Here is a 23,493-nt window from a genome sequence, read left to right on the forward strand (position 1 = left end):
AACTGAGGTTTACTAGGTTTGCATATGTTTATAGCAGTTCCTACAGCAGCAATATTCAGTTCTATCAGGAATTTTAAGTATTAGTCCCAAAAGAAGAGGACGACTAAGGTACAGTACAATTGCTGCAAGTGTACCCAGGTCAAATTTGCTTGCTCAGGTACAGCCACTTTGATATGCAGCCAAGCAGAGCACCACATATGAGTCACCAAGCTTTGGGTTTTGTAACAGCAGACATTTCTGTGCTAAGAACGCTGTCAGGCATTAAATATCATGGTGCTGATGGAAGACATTGGCTAGTTCTCTTCAGTTCTGCTGCACCTCTGTTGTTCTGCTTGGGTCAGAGAAAAAGGCCTTCATTGGTTTATACTTTTTCTTAAAAGAAAAATAAAAAAATCACACCACTTACTTCCATCAACAGCTCAACAAGGAAGAATGTGATATTTGACAACTTACTGGAGACTGGTGAAACTAATTCACCTTCCTAAAGACGAATAGACACCTTTTAGGAGAAGGATGTTTCAAAAGATTCTGACGCAGCAGAGGAAAAAAATATACATCATCATTATTAGTTATTTTAAGTCCTACTCCCTCTCTTTGCTCCCCTCCAAACTCCCCCCTTTATTGGGTGGAGGACAGCTACTTCCTTTGTTACCAGAAAGCCCAAAACATCTTTGATATTAGTCTGATAGGAAAAATCCTATGGCATGACTCAGTGGGTGTGGTTAAGTTTTAACAGGTTTCAGCTCACTTACATAGACATTGCCTAAGATATAGTCCAAAAAAGAGGAAGTGAAGATAGATATCAAAAGAGGAAAGCCAGTTTAAGCATAGAATGCAGAACTGATTACAGGCTCTCATGTAAGTAAGAGCATGGTACAGAGGACAGCCAAAACAGGGACCAGTTGTGCCAGGGCAGGGACCAAACTTCCTACCCACAACAGCAAATTCAGTCCACTGGAGAAACCTAACTTCTTGCAGAACACAAGATGGATGTTTGGGAGACAAAGATGCTGTCCTAAAAGCCAGTTTAAGTGAACCTAATGAGTATGAATATATACACATACGTATAGTGAGAGATGATGGTCCTATCCTCCCATTTGCATTAATAAAAACCTTAACATTTTACAGTGCAGAAAGTGGCTGCTGAAGCCTGGACGCATCTGCAATATCTGAATTCATAAATAACTCAGTTTATGTTTACTCCAAAGAGGAAACCATGCTATTAGACTACCAATTAGTGCCGGTGAGGCACACAAATAATCAAGATTGAACCTTGCTCTGCCACTGCAACCCTCTCCCTTTACCCTCAAGCTGTAATTTCATCAATAAGACTATCCTTGTCTTTATTAGAAGAACAGACTACATACCAATATTCCTGCTTTGTCTCCCAAAACATTCCATCTCAAAACACTAGTCTTGCTCAAGTGTAAATCTAAACCAACTTTCAAAGATTGGTTAGTTACAGTTATTTTAGTTTAAGATGTAGTCAAACTTTCCTAACAAGACAATCACTCATTTTGTTCAGCTATCAAAATCCTCCTCCACATAGAGGAAACATACCGCTCATAGGCAGGGAATAAACCCACATAACTCTAAGTGAATTTAAATAGGAGAGGAGAAAAAAAAAAGAAAATTCACATTTTCAGGAATCAGCAATGAAGCTAAAAGTATTAGGCTTCTACTATAAAAGTAGATTTCAGTTTCCAACATACACAAAAATAGTCTTCTGATGAAAGGAAATTGAAGGAATCATGGAGAAAAAAAATCCCACTTCTTAGTGCAGCGTCTGTATCGGAATGAACGTGATTTATTTATATTACACACAAAGATTTTTATTAAAAAGGCTGGTAATGGAACATTTTATTTTAATGCATCAAGTTGATAAAAGATTAGTTACAGAAATTGTGTATAATGTTGTGTAAGTCACATGGATGGGTTATTTAAAAAAAGATTTTATAATTAGAGGAGTACATCTTTTATTTTAGTTACATTGTAAAGTGCCTCGTGTAGTCATATTCTATTGTTGGAATGACCGCCTGTACAAATTTCAAGAAAATAAGAAGGTACCTGAGTTTCATATTAAGGAAAATGTACAGTAGCTAGAAATCCTGTAAAACAAATCAGAATTCACATTCAGTGATCAGCTCAACAGTATTTCTTGCTAATAGGAAAATAACACCTAGCAATTATGCAGTTAGAGACTGGGAAATTATACAGCAGAATTCTGGTAATGACATCCAATGCTTGACCAAACATACAGATCTTCCTGTTTTAAGTTAAGAGAGGGAAACAGGAGTGATTTTCAATAAATCTTGCAGACACCACACAAACATTTACAATACTATTTACATACTTAGTATTTGTAAACAAATGCCAAGGTGAATTTCACCCAGCAAGGCTAATCCCTAGCTACCCTCCTGGAGTGGCAGGCAAAGCAGGATCCTCCTCGGTGTTTCAGTGGTTCAGAAAAAGAAATTGGTTGTCCTATTCTGAACCATCCTTTGAAAGAGGTCCTTCCTGTTAATGAGTGCAGAGATTAGCCTTACCATGCTGAGCAGTCTGCCTTTGTAGAGGAGAGTTCCCTTGTATATATCACCTTCAAATGCATGTTGGGCCTGACTTTGCAGTCTGGAGTATGTTAGATAATTATAATCTAAAGTGTCTCTCCATGAGGGAATGAGGCAGTCAGGGAACTGCAGAATTAAAATAAATCACAACTTTCAATTGACTATTAATTTGCATTGGTACTGGATATAAGTAAACTCTACTATTTTGATGTATCAGTCTCACGGACCATTTCTTCACAAACACATGACGACGAGAGAAATAGCACATTAAAAATGCCTCAATTTGTTAAGTAATAATAAAAAAGTAATCAAAACCTTGAAAATAAGCTATTTGTAACTGTTGAGGAGTAGGGGACTTGAACTACCTTGCCAGATAGTTATTTTCCAGTTCAGTTTCAGCTGATTGCTGCACAAATTGAGCAAGTCTCAACTTATACAGTAAATGGGAATTTTACCAATTTGAGACCCATAACTGCTCAGTAATTCCTCCTTTCTTGCCTTACATCAGCAAAGAACACTATTCTGAAAGGACACACTTGCTTCTAACATGGAGGTTACTTCAGTCAGAAAGCATAGTATCATTTACTACAAAGCATAACTAAGATGAGTCAGCTTGCGGAAAGAAAATTCTACTGGTGAAGCATTTGATATTGATGTACAGAATGGTTTCAGTAATTTTCATTGCCTTTTTGTCAGCTAAATGTTTTACCAAGTTACTGCTCAAGTGCAGAGTAGAAAATAATGGGACCTCTACATCTTTCAGAAATGAATTTCAGATTCAAAGGTAATACGAAGCTGTTCAAAGGAGTGATTATACTCCAGATGGAGTCTGTGAATCTCCAGTCTCACCCTCCTACACTGGGATCTCTGTTTCATGCTCACAGCTACCTCCTTCACATCCCTACAAACAAGGGCTCAATTCTGTCCCTCCAATCCTACCTCCTTTCCCCATTGCTCCTGCCATACACCACTCCTGGCCCCCCAGCTACTTGACAGAGTGTTTGTACAATGGAGCTCATCCGAGAACTCTAGCAAGTGCCACCCCAAGCAGTTGTTCACTGCTTTCACACACAATTGCATTCCAGTTTAGGAACCTTGAGGTGACAGCTCCTTACACTGGAGAAATCTCCAAGAAACAGTGTAGTAACAAAAAAGGATACATATGAACTCCAAGTTCTCCCCCACCTTCTGCAACAGTCTCAATTATTTTCTTCATGACTTCCGCATGCCTGAAAAACAGATCAGAAAATATTTTAAGGAAAAAGTAATACCCCCTTCCTCTCAGTAAGATTAGGTTCTCTGCAAATCAAGTAATTTTGGACTGTTAGTTTCAGAAACAGCAAGAGGAAATTTTCAGTTTACTGAGAAAATAAAATCCCAACAGTAACTGAAAGATAATACTAAGTGACGAATGTAACATTATCTTTAAAACTCCTTAAGGAAAGTAAAAAATGTTCCATGCCACAATGGAGACTGAGTGCCATAATGAGAGTCAATACATACTGCTTGACACTAGTATAATTTTTAACTGCTAAATTCCAAGAAAGCCACCAGGTAAGCCTCCAGAAGGTAATTGTGACCAACAGGAAGCCACCAGAAGTTCCTAGATTCCTCCTGAAGAAGATGCCTAGAAACTGCTGCAACATTCTTGGCTGCCTCTGCTGCACTCTTAAATTTGTAAAGCTTAAGAGGTTTCAAACACTAAAACAAGTCATAGTTTCCTAGGCAGGTTAAACTAACCCTGTATAAATTCAGAACTGCTGCTCTAGGACTGTTTTAGGATATGGAGATTTTCTCTGGTGGTAACTTGGGTTCTATAGCAAATCAACAGCTTCTAAGGTACTTTATCCTCTCTTGTGACTGTTATTGTAAAGCACTACAGAGGAGGATAAATATTTCCTCAGGTCACTAAGTTTTTACATTCTCATCAGTGACATACCCAACCTACTATGCAACACACAATATTTATGTACAAATCTGATCCTGGGAATATAACAGAGAATTACAGAATAGCTAAGGTTGGAAGAGACAGTCTTCATCTAGTCTAACCCTCCTTGCTCAACGAGCAGCAAACTAGAACAAATTGCTCAGGACCTTATCTGGTCTGGTTTATGATGAAGGTTTCAGATCTTTTAATGACCAGGTACAATTTGCAATGGTCTTGTGTTCAGTTCTTACACCACTTAAACCAGGGGCTGAAGAACATACCAAGTCAGAGGGGAAAACAACTGTATTTATGTTTTATTTATATACTTGTAACACAAACTCCCAGGCAGTGTAACTAATCTTTCTTTTATCTATACTTCAACTTTGTTTTAAACACACGATTCCTTAGGCAATCTTTATCAGTGATGTCATACAGGGCTATGGACATCCACATACACAGCACTGCAGGTTAGTGAGCAGCAGTAGTTTGAAATGCCCATCCTAAAACAACCTACGTGCCGACTGACAACAAGTCGAGCAGTAAGTAGAGTTTGCATAACTTTCTGACCATGCTTTGATATCAGTATGCCAATTTAACTGGCACTTAGTAGGTACTCTGTAGTTAATTGTGCTGCCAGCAACTGCAAACAAGGAAGGAAGCTGTTGCAAAGCTACCAAGACACATTGTAAACAGGAACATGCAAGTCCAGGGAAATGCTAAAGGTCAGCATTTGTCATTTGCTCTTCATCTTTGCAAATCAACTAATCCTCACAGTGGATTCCAATTCTGGATCCCCACGATGTCCGTGTGGAACACATGCCCTTTCAGGTGCCAAGGCCAGTTGCTTCTATACAGGAACTTGGCCACTGCCAAAACTAAAGTTTTGACCTTATCCATAACTGTGGACTATTTTTTTTCTGATGTCACAGAATATAGGTCACCCTGAAGCTATTAGAAGTCTCTAAGAGCATATTGGCTCAATTCACTGCTCCTTACAGTTGCCTCTAGTCACCTCCTTAGAGATATTTAGAGTACATAAGAAGGAAAAAGAGTTGAGAAGGCTATCGCCATTTAGTCTGAAATGGAGAAAAATAAGCTCTCAGAATCAGTGCAAGTAATTACAGTTAAATTGTAAATGTTTAGTAGTAACTTGTTTAATAGTCCCTTCATAACATCCACATAAAAAGCTGAGAATTGTGATTAAAGCAGCTTACAGCAGTTAATGAGGAAGTTAACTATGTTCCTCCCAGTACCATAGAAATGCTGACAAGAAATAAAACTTCCAGCAGAGCTGCAAGTTGAACAATTTTAACTAACTACTTAAAATAGAAGCTATGTCAAGCAGCTGCCAACAGCATCCAACTGCTGTTTCTTTCCTTTCTCTGACGCATGACATGAGGATATTCACGTCACAACAAACAGATAAGTTAGTTTAGTATCATACAAATATCCTACATTACAAAATTCTTGTAACATGATGGGTAGCAACAGTGGTAGCTAAACACTGGTATTTCCTAGCTGAATTAAAGACAATAGTTTCAGCTATTATTTTTTACCTCGAAAACCCAGACCTTCTTAGCTGTTAGCCTTACCAAACTAAAAAAATAGAATAGCTCACCTTGGAGAGTAAGAGAACGTATACTTAAAACCTTCATTTGGATACACTGTTGGCCTCTTTCTTCACAGTTTCAAGATTACCTTTTCAAATCTTTCAAATGTTAAGCAATTGCTGGTCAACTAGATTGCTATTTGAGAAGAACTAGACACAATGTTTCCTCCACATTTAAGATGAACAGTAAATCTGTCTCACTTCATTATAAATCATCTCTTTCATTCTTAAAATTGAAACAAGGCTCATGATGCAAACCATTTCTTCAAGTGTAGATGTGGATTACATAACAAAGGAACTGGCACTTCACTGGCTTCAGGGGAAAAAGTGAAAACATGACCACAGAGCTCTCACCCATGAAGAGACTCAATCCAAACTCACAGATTAACATTACATTGGTTCTTACTCTGCAAAGGTATTAGCAAAGTTACGCAGAGGCCACAGGCCAGTATAAAACCCGCACTTCTACCCAGTCAGTGAGGGTGGTCATGCCCAAATATCTGGTCATTATGTTTCTTCTGAGAGTGCCCTCCCAGCCTGCATCCATCAACAGAAGCTTCTTCCCAACCAATTTATTAGCAGGGCTTCCAGAAGACACAAACTTTACTAAGGCCATGAATATATATCCTCATAATAAGATTAAAAGTAGCCATAAAAGACTTCTTGCAGAGTTCCCTTGCTCTCTCAAAAGAATGGTATACCCTTCCCAAGACTGATGATCAAATAATGGCTTTGAGTCAGCAAAACCTACCATAAGCTTGTCAAGAACAAGCTGATTATTTGACACCTCAACTAGTGATAAAGACCCCTGACGTGTTTCTTTAAGTCAAAGGAAATTAAAAGACTTAAAGGGGCAATCTGAACTTTTTTAAAAAAAACATATGCAATATTACAAAGGGTGTCTTTTTTTAAAATGAGATAAAAGCCCAAACTCATATCTCCAAGAACTTAATACTGTCAAGAAGCTGAGGAGTTACACTGTCTAAGATATTGGCTTTGTATCACTAAGACACCTAAAAGGATGTTGGAGCCTATAGCTAAGACAGAATGCACCTTTCAAAGACCTAGAAAAAAATACCTATGCAGCAAGTGAAACTACAGGCTCCCTCTGTCTTTGGTGAGAAATGTGGAAAATTCAACAGAAAACACCCTAAAAACACAAGTGTGTTTTGTTTGTGTGGCAATCAGAGGATCTCTACTTATAAGTGCAAAATTTCAAGGACTTCTGGGGGAGCAGAAGATAGTTAACATAAAATAAGAAATTGTTATTTCATGTTCAAATAGCTTTTTCTTCTGCCAAAGTACACATACTTCGACCCTCCCCAAAAAACAGCTGCAAGGACAGAACTTTATAGAGTTCTAGTAGTCTGCCATCTTCTGGAGTCTGTAGGGAAGCTGAGTAAAAGCAAGTTGATCAGAGAGAAGACAGCACTAACTGCTGAACACACTTGCTGCAGTGAGCACTGGAATGAATTCCAAGAATTGCCAAACCCTTCCTTTCATACTGCCTCAGAAAATAACAGACCACTATGGCAGCCAACTGTGGAGGATGTCCAGAGAACCTGAACAAAATCCTTATAAGGACACTGAAGTGCTTTGTGTCTGCCTGTTGAATCAGACCAGAAACAAAGATTTACCTGCATGGATGAACTGAGCACATGGGAGGTGGAGGAAGATGAGGATGGTTTTCAATGGTCACTGTTTTCTTGACGTGATCTTGACTAATATCTTCATACATGTGCTCTACTGTTAAAGGCTGCCGTTGCTATAGAGGCAAAGGGAACAGGAAAACAAAAGCATTAATAACAAAAAATCTTGCTCTTTTCTAACATCATTAACAGGTGACGCACCATAAATTATAAGCACCTTAAACTTAACAGTTCTGAAGGTACACAAAATCCGTATGCTATAGAACTAGTGCTGCACAGCTTTTTTTTTTTAATATACCAGGTGAATGATAAAGTCAATATGTTTGACAACCAGCTAGGTTCCCACCTAGGTATTTGAGCCATAAGCTCTAACCAACTTTAACTCAAATTTAGTCATTAAAGGGAAGAAAGATTCATCTAATCCTTTCCCTCTGAAGATGATGGAAACACATACCCACTCACTTGACTGAGTTTACTGGGGTTATTACCAGCTCTACAGGGATAACAGAAACTCCAGTGACAGAGCACAATTTGCTTCCTTCCAAATGTGCTCAGTTACCAAGTGCACTTTTCATATAAGTTGTTGCTACTTCCTGCAAGTACCATAAGTCCTGCCTACAAGCCTGTTTAATCGCTTTCTCACCATTCTTTCCTTTAAATTTCTACTACGAATAAGCAACAAAATAGCCTTGCTATTTGACACAGTGAGTCTAATTTTACAGAAGTAGGGAAAAAACCCCAACTGAACTATACCTCATCATATCCAAACAACCAGAGCCTTGGAGTTTGGTAATATTTGTCATAAGTGATGTAGAGGTCATAGGTTCTAGTCTGTAGAATAGCATCTTCCCCTCCAACATCAACTTTAGCTTTGTTAGCTTCTACAATCTGTCTTGTGTCAAGTGTTGCCTGTTTCGAGATAAAAATGAGATTAGTACAGTCTTGTTTGAGTTCTCTCCTTTCCCATCCCAAGTAGTTATGTAAAGCTGTAGAACCTTTATGAATGTTCTTAAGTGAGCATTAAAAAAACCCTAGGCTTTTGGGATTTGTTTTTATCTTTAAATTATGAGTATCAGTTTCTCTCCCACCAAGTATTTTTGGTTTTATTTTTCATGGAGTTTTTTACTTTTCAAAAAAGGTCTGATTTCTTAAGGAAGTATGCAACTACCTTGTTACATCCCCCTACCTTCTTTCACAAGACAATTCCAATGAAATTCAGAAGGAAGAGGTCTCAGTTTATGCAGGTTCATGAAGACCTTAGGATAGTACCACTGTTTTCTCTCCTGACAGTCTGATGTATTAGTGGAATCTACTGAACCTAAAGCCACTCATCCTCCATATGTAAACCTCAAGAACAACCACTGCATTTTTTACTTCTCATGAATACAGCACTGTGTGAGCAGAGCAAAATGGATTAGCAAAACTAACCAAAATTTCTGTGATCGGAATCTTTGATAACCCCAGGGTTTAGGTTACTGCAGTAGGTTGTCTGGAGACAAATCCACAAGAAACCAGGCTCAGTAATCCCACTACTCATACATTTGTTATTCCATTCATTTGCTTGTGCTTATATTGTAACAGACAAGATAGAGAACTGTTCACTCACATCATCTGTCTCCAATAGCCCACTTTCTTCATACTCTGAAAAGAAGACCCATAAAATTCTATGTTCAGCTTGTAGCTAGTCATCATATTTGTCATTCATAAACAACTCCTTTAAAAAAATCTACATGTATCTAAAGATGTTTTATTCACATAGACTTCCCAATCCCCAAACCAGACTACTTCTTTTTTCATAAAACTTTGATCAAGACTACAGTAAGCAGGTGATGAGCAATCCTTCAGTGGTTTTATACAGGCAGATTGAGTTTAAGTGTAGATATGATGTTGGAAGGAAGCTGTGCTAAATCCCTAATTTATACTTGCTTGGATCTGTTCTGCTACACAGATTAACTTCCCAGTCACTAACATTCACACAGGTGTTGGCACACAAGTCAGAGTAAACATGCATCAATAAGACCATACAAAAGATGTTAAAGAGCATATGCCTCCTGAACGTTCCAGCATGCATCCCATGAAAATAAAGAGTGATTCTTAGAGAGTACTGCTTTACTTAAAGGCCTGAAATAAAGCATGTCCCACCCAATTTAAGGAAATACCTTCCATGTCTGCAGCTTCTCCTTCATCTTCCTCATCATCATCTTCACAAGATGCTGAACACTCTGGTATTTTTAAATTATCCTTAAGAAGTTAAATTGAAAACACTGCTTTAAAGACTGTTGCATCTATACAGCTTATAGCCCCAGCAAATTTAAAGTGTAAGTTCAGTCAATACATTCGGTGAACCAGAAGAATAATTTCTGCAACATTAAGAAATACTACACTGGACTCAAATATTTGCTTTTTAACTCATCTTAGTTTCAAAGTCCTAGTATGACATTAAAGATCCACTTAAAAAGTTCTCCTTTGACTTTGCAATCTGGAATGATTTAATTCCTAAGCAGAGTGAACATGGTGTTAAACAGTTAAAAGACCTCAAATGAAAGGGAATGACTTAACAGCTAAGATTAAACATGTAGGTTAAGATTTTTAAGTCCTAACCCATGTCCAACTGTGCAGCAGTTATCATAAAATATCCCAATGAAGGGACTCATAAGGATGATTAAGTCCAATTCCCTGCTCCTTGCCCGAATACATAAAACTAAATCACATGACTAAAAGTGTCATCCATTTCCACAAACTATGAGCCTTGTCCAGCTCCATAATTGTTTCTAAAACACAAGAGAGTCCCAAAAGAGATCATCTTTTGATATCACAGTCCAAGGAAACAGAAGTCCAACAGAAATGAATACAGCACAAGCCCACAGACAACTTTTTCTTTGGGGCCTTGCACAGCATTTGAATCCAACAGACAACTCTGGTGAAATTCAGAAGGCAGAGGTTTCAATTTACACAGGTTTCAAGAAGACCTGAATACTCAAAATAATTATTATAATTAGAAGCTGTTCTAATTGCAAGCATCAGGTGGCTGGTTTTTTAATTTAAAAAACAGGAAACACCACAGCTAGTAAGAAACTAAGTTACAACGTGCATTGTCAAGCAGAACATTAGCAGAAAAGGGTTGTTCTCCTGGACTGGACCCATGGTCCAAGCAAGTAAGTTTTTTTTACATACAATAGATTAGAAGTGAAATCCAATTCAAAACACACAAGAGCAGTTATAAATCACAGTAACATTCTGCAAGTATTGTGTTTGGCAGAAACAGTGATCAACTTTAGCTATTCTTTAGAGTGTTTCTTTCACCCTTATGTTACTAACTCAAAAAAGCAGTATTTTTATGACATTTAGCACAGTCCACTTGAATTACACATACTTCACAGTTCATCATATCAATAGCATTTTGAGCTGTTTACAATTGTGTGCTAGCACTGGGCAGTCCATTCTCTTTCCCTCTAATTTTTAGAATTCAAAGCCTAGTGCTTGGACAGTTTAGCAAACTCTCGCAGCACAGTTAGAATTCCACTTTAACAACCAACTCATCTTTAAAACCATTTTGTGTCTGTGACTCTCTCCACATTTCTTAAACATGTTAGCCAATACATTCTCAGTTCAAGTACTTCCAATCGTTCTCAGTTTCCTGAAGACTTCAATTTCAGATTTTTCTCCTGTGAAAAATGTGACTTTTTGGAAACACATGAAGAAACTGATGACTTTGTAAGATGTATACATTTAAACAGCTTTAGTACTTATAAACCAGAAGCATAAGCCTGTCACAGGATCAAATGTGTTAAAATGCTGCTTGCAGTAGTTAAAGACTACAAAGAAATACTTTATATCCCTACACTATTTTTCCATATAAAAATTTCTTTACATTGGATCTCCAAACAGTAGTCTCTTGAAGCACAAATGTGCTGTATCAGTGTAAACAGAACTTCATTTTCTGTTTGTAGAAGCCTACCTAAGGACATTCTAAAAAGACAAATACCTCAGTAAACACAGTAATAAGGAAATGCACGTGCTTATAATGCATATGTGCACATGCTTGCAGACTAATACCACGGGCTATGAAGGTCAATGTATATCTGCAATACAACTAGTGACAAAGTACATTTTTATCTTTCATAGGGAGAACTAGATTGCTACAGGTAAAACTTCTAATTACCTTTAGGTCCTGTAATAAAGCAACAAGAAAATTTAGAAACAAGTACCTTACTGTCTAGTGTGATCTCCTTAACTGCTTCTGTTGCACCCACTATACCTGTTAATTGAACAAGAAGTCAGCGTTAAAAAAGCTTGTTTCTCTGTTAGAGAATAGAATAGAATAGAAAGAGGGTGCAAAGATTTCAGAAAGGAGCATACCATCTTTCCAAGTTACCTCTCACAACAATTTTGTTAATTAGAAGGCTGTTCATTTGGTATTGGTAATGTGCTTAGTGCTGGACACCCAAAAGCAAACCATAGCAGTAACATGGAGCACCACAGCACAGCTATGGCACGTCATACAAAGTTTATTGATGGAATACGGCGTATCTGGACTTTAATTTTAAGGTACTTTTGCATAAAAGTGAGTTCAGGATAGGCACTCCCATCACAATAATGGATCTCAACTTCATGAGAAAGGCATGCATTTTTGAGTATTTCTGAGTATCCTGAAAGCAATGACAAAGCACAATGTAGGAGAACACTCAATGCTTTTAGCTGAGAGGAAGTGAGAGTAAAAACCATCCCAAATCCCAACAGTGTCTACTCTTTGAGTTCCTCCCCATTAGCTTTATAGTTTTACTGCAGTTCTCACCCAGTACTTTTTGGGATACAAGCCAAAATTCTGCTTTGACAGAGTAAACTTATCTAATTAACTCTTTAACTCAAAATAAGTTACATTACTGTGGAGAATGAACCTGGAATCACATAACTGCTCATCAGAAATAACTACTTAAAGATCAGAAATGCCAGTTGAATGCTGCTTGGAAATAATACATTTCTAGTGGCTGTATGATCATCTGAACACATTTTTTCCTACCACAAGTGGTACTATCAAAGACATCTATACAGATGGGCAGAAACAGACTTTGTTTTTATCTCATTTGACAGCATTTGGAGACCTGGCCAGGTGTAAACAGTGTTACAGTTGTGCTACCACAGCATGGTGCCCAAACCAGTCAACCCTAAAAAGAAAAACTTGGCATAGAAGTCTATTCACAGCAGGGATGGAGACTACATCCTTAATTCAAGGACATGACAAAGATATTCCAAACCATTTCTTTGGTGTGGGGTGTTCAATTATGAACTGTGATGCATTTAAGAACTGCCAATGATGAAAAATATATGTCCAGAGAAACAAAAGGCATCATCTCCCACCCTTTTTCTCCCCACCCTGATTGAACTATTCAGCGAACTTTTTCCATATTACAGCAGAAAATTTACAGCAAAGAAAGTAAAAACTGAGAGGAGTAATTTCTGGGTTTGGAAATGGTGGACAAAACATCAGTGAAGGACAGAATTTTATTAACTCATTATAGAACATCAAGAAACAAGACTAAAACTAATATAATTTCTAATTCTTAGAAAAGAGCAAAAGGATTTCTAAGAGGCTGCTAGAAAAGCCAGTGAGATAGATTCATGTAAGCAGTAATTTTTAGACTTCTTTATCAACACAAGCTTATCCAAGGACTTATGATAAAAAAGCATCATCTCCCACACATCTCTCTACTTAATAATATTTTCTTTTTTTTTAGTACTACACCCACTTCCTCTACTTACATCAGATACTAAGATAGCTATTTTCTAATGATTCCTCCTTTCAGCTCAATCCAACAATTCAACAGAATGGGAAACACTAAAATAATTAAGTCAGTTGAGGTCATCATTAAGATATAGATCTCAACGTGCTTCACATGCAATCTTAACCTAAAAATAAAGAAATATTTCCATATTCTTCAAATACTTTAAACCACCATTATCTTCACAGGATTCCCTTACTCAGGAATGAGCCACTACACAGCTCATTTGTTAAAATAAGTTCCTAGAACTGTAATAAGAGAATACTGAAATTATTGCCAACACCTCTGAAAAGTAGCCTGTTTCAGGCATATACAGCCACAGAGTTAAACAGCTGAGCATTCATGTACCAATCAAGTGGTTAACTGACAGCATAACTTATTTCTCCTAGACTAGATATTATTAACCAGTCATCTGTATATAAGAAAAATTTTACTTTCAGAGAGTGGAAACTGAAAATCAGATTACCAAACACAAAGCCTGAGGCAAGACTTTGAGTACCTGCATTATGAAAAGTGTCCACCCATCCCCCATCACCATCATCTTCTTCTATAATTGCTTCCTGCTCATCTGAGTACTCCATCTGCTTACACCTTTTATAGCACGGCACTGCAAAAGATTGCAAAACAAAATGAATGCAGTCAATCTTATACAAAACCAGACTGGAGCAAGAAATTATCCCACAGGGCCTTCTGAAATGTGGCAGTCTCTCATATATCCTTATTTAGGGAGTCCTAAACCTATACTTCAAATGCAAAAGCCTGAACTTGCAAAATTGATGTGCTGTACCAGATGTTTTATTTCATGTAAAATACAACAACTGCAGTGGCCTTGAAAGTTCATTCTTCTGTTACTCACGAGAGCCCTCCCACCCAAACTCTTAAGGATTAGAAAAGAATTAACTTCTAATTTGCTAACAACTGGAGACAATCTATTACTTTCGTTCACATTGGTAAACAACTTTTGGTTTAAGTACAATTTTGCCTGGATTTGCATCAGTTTTCCAAATTATTTGTCTTTAGAATTCTGCTAAAAGTTTGCACTGGCTATTTATGCAATATATTAGGTATGTTTAATCCTAAATTAACATCTAGAATTTTAGAAGGTTAGAATTAACGTGCTATTTAGAGTAACTTCAGTCACATGTGTTACAGAGCCATTCAAGTACAGATTTAGACAAAGTTTTCAGAAAGTAGTCAGAGAAAGAACGTGTATCTGATTAAGGCAAAACAGACATTTTCCAACAGCATAAATAAAGATTATGTAGAAAATGCTCTTCTTCTACCAATGTGGAGAAAAACAAATCTGCCGCATGAAGTGCAGATTTTGAAAGCTGCTGTTTGATCTTTCAGAGGAGGAGGAGAGAGGTGTGAAAGTCACAGTGAAGTCTTCCAAAGAGTTTCAAAGTGAGGTCAGTAGGATGGCCCCCAGCCTCACCCATAGCCCACAACTTTTACTCAGGTGGTAGGACAATGTGACACCATCAACAGGAAACACATTATTTTGAAATGTGATCTAGAAAGATCAGAGTAATGAGGGAGACCCCAGAAGTGACAGGAAAAGAGAAACAGTAGATCACTTGGCCATCCAACCATCAGGACCACCTTATGAAAGTCTGTCCACCACTACTGTAATAATTTTCCCAACAGTGCATTGTAAGGCTCCAAAAGCCAGTAACTGAAATTCAAGCACAGAATATAACCCACTGCAGGTAAAAATTTTCCTCAGGCTGTTCTCAGTACTAGAGGTTCATCTAATGGCATTCACACATTTTGATACAAGATCTTATGAGAAAATTATTTCCTCATGGTTGTGCCAAGATGTTAGCCTTCTTATCCATTAAAAAGGTAATCACAACAAATACATACACAACTTTGAAGCTGATATAACTTTATTTAAAATTGCTTTTATATGATTGCTATTGACAGAGACAGTGACATTAACTACATATCTGAACTAGAAGTATCAGTGTCCCCGTGAAAGACATTTTAGGAACTCTTCAATAGCCTCAGTTTGCAAAAGAAAGAGGAAAATAAACACATTTTCCTTTCAGATACTGAATATGAGTTGAAGGGTAGGAGAAAGGAAGACAGATAGAGGTTTATAATGTTTGAACTTCATTTTTACTCCATCAAGGCAAGCTCTATTATTCATATAAGCTCCACTAACAAGCAGCCTAAGGAAAAGAATTTAGAAGTGCAGGAAAAACTTTAATTGCAAAGTCAGAGCACCCAAAGTGCAAGGTATTTGCTTCCCTTAGCAATACAGACAACGAGTAGATAGCACAGTCAACCATTCCATCAATCCTAAGAACACTTATATTTAAACTTCAGCCTTACCATTTTTAGTTACCAAAAACTGTTTGTCTGTTGGCAGATAAGCCTTGACTTTTAGTTCTTCTCCTGAAGCCCTGTAAAATGAAGTGCACCATTTGAGAATTTGATGATCTGCAAACAAAAGAACCCTTCTATTTTCAGCGTGTATCAGGAACATTTTATATAATCCTCTTGACCTACTCTAAGAATCTGTTTGCTATGACTTGACTCTTCCCTATACGCAGACTTTGATATAGATATGGGGTTAAGAACCTTGGTCACCCCTAAACTGGTCTGGGATCAAAACTATTTTCTGCCTCAAAAACTACTTTTACCTTGAGATGGCCAAGCAAAGATGGGTTGACAAAATAGTCTATTCTACATAAAATTTTCTAGGATTAGCGACAACATAGTCGCAAATGTCTGAAGAAAGAAACTTCAGAAAAAAGCAAGAAATAGACCTCTATAAATATAAAATCTGTCCATAGTCACTAGTGCTCAAGTAATCTTTTTTAATTTCACATGACTCAAGCATTTGCCTTCACCTTTCATGGTTTTTGGTTTGAAATAAGAGTAACATTCTAAATAGTTCATTCCAAACATCTGGCACATAGGCCAGACTCAACATCATATTTTCTCCAAAGGAGATGGCAAAGGGGCAAGAAACTATGATTCAAGCATAATAATTCCTCCTTCAGCAATTCATGGCCTAGTATAGAGCCAAGTGATGATACCAACTGCACAGACAATGCTCATTCAGGAACTGATTAGTTTCATAATGAAAGACAGTAGTAAAACGTGAGGAAGTACCTTATTTGCACCCTTATTGTACATGAGACATATTGTACATGGGATACATAAGGGATTTCGAAGGACAAGCACCGCACAAAGTGTTCTGCTTCGGGCCAACTTTAACATATTTAATTAACAAATGCTTGTCTAAAATAGACCATTTACAACTACTTCCAAGCAATTCCAGTTGCACATGGCCTTTGCTTTTTCAATCACCAAGACAAATTCAGGGAGACTTGCTGTTGCTGCAGGTAAGCACAAAAAGCATTCACAGTATTTAACAACTTATGTCCTCTAAAACCTTAGAAAGACAAATGGAACAAACAAAAAAATCCCAAACAAATCCTCATTCAACTACTGCTACACAGGAGTAAGCAAGCCCCGCCTGACTTAAACATAGAGACATCATAAAAGTTCTGCTGTAAGAGTCTATGTACTGTTCTGAAATGAGACAACTGTATAGCTGAACCCAATGGAAACACATCAAAGCACAGGTAGGGACACCAGCTTTCTATAATCCTTTCAATTTTACTTACCATTGCCAAGTAGGACAGTGGTGAACTAAGTGATCTCCAGCTGCGACAAACTGTTAAGGCAGGAAAAAAATTAAAGTACTGTTAAATATGGCATGAGAAAATCTCCAATTCTCCTCAGTATTAATATTTTAGTTGTACATTCTTTTGATAGATTAATTATGTAACTAACAACTGTTTATATCAGTTGGATACTTTATTTTAACTCCATTTCTCAGCTAACCATGAAAATGCAAAGACTAAATCAACTTCACCCGAACAAAAGGTGTACTAAGTCCCACAGCAAATTCAGTTAGTTTCAAAAGCTGTGGTATTGCCTACCAGTACAGTAAGAAGCAAAAAAGTTTCTGGACCTGGTAATACTGTATACTTTGTGATAAAGAAACTATTTTTCTTTGCCACTCTTCAAAGTTTTACAAAGACAACAGAGCTTAATGTAAAAAACATGTTTAATTCTCTTTCCCTGTTCAAAACAATGCTGCAGCAAGAAGAAACCCAAGAACAACACCAGTTCATTGAATCAATGAGAGAACTGCACAAAAGAATAAACAGTATGCATTTTAATAATACCATCACTATAATAGTTGATCGCTGACGTTAACTAAATATGGATTACCAAGTACTTAGTACACTGAAAAAATCACATATAACTTTGTTCTGAAGAAATAGTTTTTAAAAATATTCGCTCTGCTTGTTCTTAGTATGAGATAAAGGCTTTTATAAAATCTCATTACTATTTCAAAGTGATACTGTCATATTAGACTTGCCAGCACCAGACTTGTGTACAAACTCAAATATCACTCAGCAAAGTCTAACCCACCAGGCTTGTTTTTTGCACATAAAAACTGAGGAAGGCAAGCCTGCACTTAGAAGTGCTTTTTTGTGGTCCTTGCAGCAGTTAGGTTTCAATATGAGGTGCACAGCTATTGCTACAGTTGCTCTCTTGTCCTAAAATGCCAGTTTATAAGAACACCCTTCCCAGCTGAGCAGCTGCTGCTGCAGTGACACAACAGGCCTGCAGCGTGTCACAGCCATTTTCTCACGTCCTCCAAAGCCAGGCAGGTCAGTTTAGGGAAAACACCACAGCACTGCCTGGGGATTAACAGATTTAATCTTTGCGGAAGTGCTTCCCTTTCACCTATTTTTTTAACAAAAGCCTCTAGCAAAAGGGAAATATTCGCTTTAAAGAAAACAGCAATCCTTCCCAACACATATGGAAATTTTAAAAATCATTACCCTTTGCATAACAAATAACAAATGAAACTCCAAAATTATTTAAAGTTCTCTGTTCAAGGAACTGGAGCTCTATTTGTGACACCAATGTTGAAATATATTATTAAAATTAAAGATGAAAAACCACAAAACATTGTTTATGGGTCTAACAGATGTAAAACCCTAAATCAACACTTGAAATTCCATTTACATTTTTTTCAGCTTAGGCAGCAAAATTATCTAGCTGGTTTCACTTTCTGTTTCTAAGCACTGACACCATCTCATTCCTGAATCAATACTGCAAAGTGGAAGGAGATCAATTTTAGGACATCTTATTTCTAGTCCTGGAAAGAATGATTTTTTAAAGATTTGCCTGTATAATCATATATACATATATGATTAAAACAGGTGTCAACTTTTGGAGGCATTAACTAGTAAGAACTCATAACAGGCAAGAATTTCTTGCAGTTAAATCAAATACACAGATATATGAAAAGAGGGAGTAGGTGTTGAGTTTGATTAATGAGTCATCTTTAGCCTCATTGCTAATTGATTCATCTTCAGAGGCAAGCCACAGGAACCTCACAAAAATCTATAAAACAGTTAGTATCCCAAACTAAAATACAGCTAAAATTACCCTAGAAATCCAAACTCATTCAAAAATAACATCCTAGCTCCATTATTGATGATTTTCAATCCTTCTTTAGCAATCATTACTATACAAAGACCAAAATCATCATGGAAGACGAAAGACTGCCAAAGGGACAATCAGCAGATCCACACTCCAGCTTCATCTAAATTTAAAAAAAATTTATTCTTGCTATATTACTGGTTCCCTTGACTACTGTTTTGAAGGATCCAATTTATTCATCCCAGCAGCATCTATTCTGACACAGAGAACACATACTATTCACAGTCGTACTGGTGTTTAAACACTGCAAACAGTGTAATGCAATATAGTGTGGTTCTTGCTACATCCTATAGAAAATACCTTTTCTTTCAGTACTCCTGCAAAGTTTTCCCCCATAAATCAAGAAGGGATTAAGTATTAGCTGAACATTTTCCTAGACTCTATGTTATTCTTGTTTGTATATAATGAAGCTCATGTATTATTATTAAATATATGTGATACATAAATATTTATATATACACACATAAATATGGTTATCAGAACAAGAGAACATATTGCTAAGCCTGTTTGTCTGCGTGGTACTCTTCTGGGTCACAGAAAGCAGCAGGGCTTGCTTGCCAGAAAACAGAGCAGAAAACTGCAAGGTACCAATGACAGAAAAGATACTTCTGTCCACATTATCCACCTGCATCAGTCATCATTTGTTCCATTTTTTTCCAACTCATCTTCACATTTCTGCATTCTGTTTCATTTTTCTTTCATTCTACACAATAATCTTAACATTGTCTTTACAGAGGTCTAAGAAAACAATGTATTTGCAGATCAGTAGCATTTTAATAAGAGAAAAAGCAGAACGGGGAAGTCAAAACACAATCAGTGTTTTTACTAGTCCAGAAAAAAATCCCATTTGTTTCTCTTTGCATCAGAGTCCTTAAAAAAATACAACTGCTTGGCAGCAATGCAAGATAGCCTGAAGTAGCCTATAGAGAAGAGGAGGGAAAAATAATAATCACTGGATACTTGGTGTGGACAAGTATACGTAATGATCTGGACAGAGCCCTGGAAGGAACCAAAAGTGAGGTAAGCAAAGACTGTTCCAAAGATAAAGGTTCCTCTTTGAGTTGCTCAGGGGAAAGACTTTTTAAATCAATATATTCCTGCTTTAGTCCTGAACTCCCATGAGAAATGGAGCTGCTGACCCAGCTTCCTTTCAATCTTTTCACAATGTAACAGAGGAAAAAAGCACCCTACATTCAGATGTCAAGTGTCATCTCAAGAGGAATTATGTTGATATACTTCATCTGTAGAGTAAGAAGGCGATTTACAAGTTTCTCTTCGTGAAAATTGTTTCAAGAGGCAACAATTATTTGGCAAAGACATGAACTGTTTGAGATGAACATTTCATTTTGTGTAAAAGATTTACCATTACTTTCAAAATACTTTGTTCTTTCTAAACACTTACTTCTTCAGGTGTAATTACTCCAGTTTCCTTAAACTTGGACTCCTGCAATAAAAAGAAAAAAGTTTAGAGATTTTGAGAACTGTTGACAAATCAACCTACCCAACTTTACTGGAAAGACAAACACCTGCTCTTGTCTTGCAAATAGCTCTGTCCAAAGATCCATGGATCAGCCTGGAGACAACCTCTGCCAGGGCTGATAGGCAGCTTCCTTATTCTACAGTGTAAGGCTCACTGAAATTAATTGTTGCAGAATGTGAGGTATTATAAAAATGATCACATATACAAAATTTTTGCTACCAACAATTATACCAATAATGAAGAGAAGATCCCCAGCACTCAATATTATATTTGCCAGTAAGAAACAGAGAATCAGTGATTCTCAGTCAGGACTCTGAAGTTCTAGGCACTGAACAGTACTGCAGTGCATTAATACAAGGTTTTGCAGTTAAAAAAGGTCATGAAGTGAATGACCAAAATGACTTTTCTCTGGGCTAGAAAAACTTGCACAGAAAAACTCAGTTATTAACTTTCTTTTAATACCCATTTCTTTATCTTCACCTTGGTAACAGCTTTGATTTTTGCATATTGTCATAGGGGTTTTTTTATGGATGAAAGAATAGATAGCAACTAGACACATGACTTAGTTCTGCACGGAGAAATAAAGTACTTTTGCATTAGAGGCAACGTACAAAGGTTAAGGATGAAACATCTTTTATCATATTCAAATCTAGAGGAAATGTATTTTGTTTTGACTTCTGGTGGCATGTTTGTTTTCTTCAGAAAAGTCTCAAGTACCAAGGAAATCTACTGTTCCCCAGCATTAGAGCAATCCAAAAAGGGCTTTTGAAAAAGAATATAATTTCTACCACGGCACAGCTGATTTCTTGCCCTAAAGAACTTTTTTTTCCTATCAAGACTAAAAGCAGCAACTGAAAATATCTTGATTTTGGCCACAACTTCACTTTATTGAAACAGTCAGAAAACATTAAAGAAAACCAGCCACTGCTTAACTTGGTTATTCTTGTTCCTTCACCCTGGTGTGTGATATCACACATGCTGTGCAAAATGAAACGAGCACACCTGTTTCATACAGTACTGGACATTGTCTCCCTCATTTCTAAAGAAGATACATTTGAGAACAAGATCAAGATAGGCACAACTGCAGCTGTACAAACATCATAACATCATTATGTGCTAGCTGACAGAAATCAAAGCAATTTGAATTGCTGTAAGACCCAGAACCCTCAATAACATGTTGTGCAACACCGCAGTGGAGACAACTTACTATTTAACCTCAAAACGAACCATAAGGCAACAGGCACAGACTTGTGTTTCTGGAATTGCAGAGAGAAAACACGTAAAATATCCATCCTCTGTTCCCTGAGGGTAAATCACTTTTTCCTCTCTGTGCATTCTGTGGTACATAAGCTAGTGAGAGACATAGGTCTAGCTTCTTTCTAAAGTTACCAAGCTGGAGTATTTTTATTATTTTGAGTTGATATACTCATAATACTATAACCTCCCATTCCTGGGAGGTTCTACTCCTGCTTCTTCTCAGTAGTTCATGAGGACACAAGAATTCCTCCACTATTACATGAGCTGTGCAACAACAACTGTACTACAATAAACAAGTCACTTCACCTTTACAGGCCACAACTTCACTGCAGCCCACACGTGTCACATTGGTGGGCAGCTCTAGAAAAGTTAAGTATTCAGAGAAGAGCACTCTACATATCACTGAGGGACAAGTTCAATTAATAATTGAGTATCACTGCTTTCTGCCCAAAAATCTCAGCTGCAGAGTACAAAGCACATAAAAGGTCAAACCACAAAGCCACAGGCAGAGAGACTGCTGTCATAAACAAGCACAGGAGAAGTATTTTTTCAAAAAACATTTGAAAATGTGAAAATCAGTAGTGAGAAAGCTGCTGGCTGTCATACACAAAGTTGGGGTTTATATAAAAAAATTATTTGTAAATAGGAGTCAGAAAGTGGGATGCAGTCTAACAACTGCAGAAAATCACAAACTGTCTCTACCTAAACAAGCAATAACAAGAATTATAACAGATGTGCTGCCCAGCTTTACAAGCAGACTATTATAAGAAACAAATGGCTCATTTCTACCATTCACAGTTACTGTAACACACAGAGGCTTGTAGCAACACAGCAATTCTGACACAGAAATAAGATATGCTGCATAATTTAACATCTGCTCACACAATTAAGAAGTGATTTGTTTTGTTTTGTTTGTGGTTTTTTTATGTCAGCTGAAGAAGTCGCCCTCTTACCCAAAATAACCATTTGCAACGCATTCCCGAAACCAGGCTCCAGCCTGGCTGTACGCTTGCATTTCAATTCCTGGTCACACAACTAGTTAAAGTTTTGCCACTTTTACAGAAACCAGCAGCAAATAAGTCGTTCCTTGAGAAGCAGGACCAGCAACACCCGTACTTCACTAGGCCCGCACCTCCCAGGTGGGTGCTCCCCTCTCCCAGCGGGATGTGAGCTCCAGCTCGGGCTCCCTCCATCCCGCACGGCCCGGTGCGGAGTAAGGGCCGATGGCTCTGCCCCAGCACACCCAGCACGGCGCCTTCCGAGACCCGCGGCCGCCACCTCGGAGCTCTGGGGCCCGGACAAGGGCAGGGAGCGGCCGCGGGTGTCCCGTCCCCCCTCCCCAGCCCGGCTCCCGCGCAGCGCCGGCACCTTGAGCACGGGCGTGAGGTATTCGGCGACCTCCAGGGCCTTCCCCTTGACGGTGTTGATGACGTTCTGCATGGTGGCGGTGGGTCGGTCGGTCGATGGTCAGACGGACAGATGGACAGACGGACGCTCGGCCGCCCCCCCGCCCCTCTGTCACGGCGCTGCTCGCGCCCTCCCCCCGCGCTCACGTGACCCACGGCACCACCCACGCATGTCGCACGCGCGTGACGTCACACAGGGCGCGCGGAAGGCGCGGAGGGGGCGGGGCTGGAGGCGGGGCTCCCGTGGGTGGGTGGGGACGCGAGAAGGGGCGGGGCT

The 23,493-nt window shown here is 38.1% G+C and overlaps 1 protein-coding gene across 1 annotated transcript; it reads right to left on the reverse strand.

Annotated features, from left to right (window-relative positions):
- Window positions 1–1,787: 1,787 nt before the first annotated feature.
- ATG3 (autophagy related 3) lies at window positions 1,788–23,410 on the reverse strand. The gene is made up of 12 exons (XM_064644346.1): window positions 23,179–23,410; window positions 20,476–20,517; window positions 17,174–17,223; window positions 15,870–15,940; window positions 14,032–14,139; window positions 11,961–12,010; window positions 9,912–9,993; window positions 9,359–9,393; window positions 8,506–8,661; window positions 7,741–7,868; window positions 3,728–3,796; window positions 1,788–2,067 (listed from the first exon to the last, which is right to left on the reverse strand). The coding sequence occupies exons 1-12, from the start codon at window positions 23,248–23,250 to the stop codon at window positions 1,986–1,988; spliced, it is 945 nt and encodes a 314-aa protein (XP_064500416.1). The 5' UTR covers window positions 23,251–23,410; the 3' UTR covers window positions 1,788–1,985.
- Between the last annotated feature and the right edge of the window lie 83 nt (window positions 23,411–23,493).

This window comes from Pseudopipra pipra, chromosome 2, assembly GCF_036250125.1.
Source record: "Pseudopipra pipra isolate bDixPip1 chromosome 2, bDixPip1.hap1, whole genome shotgun sequence".
NCBI lineage: Eukaryota > Metazoa > Chordata > Aves > Passeriformes > Pipridae > Pseudopipra > Pseudopipra pipra.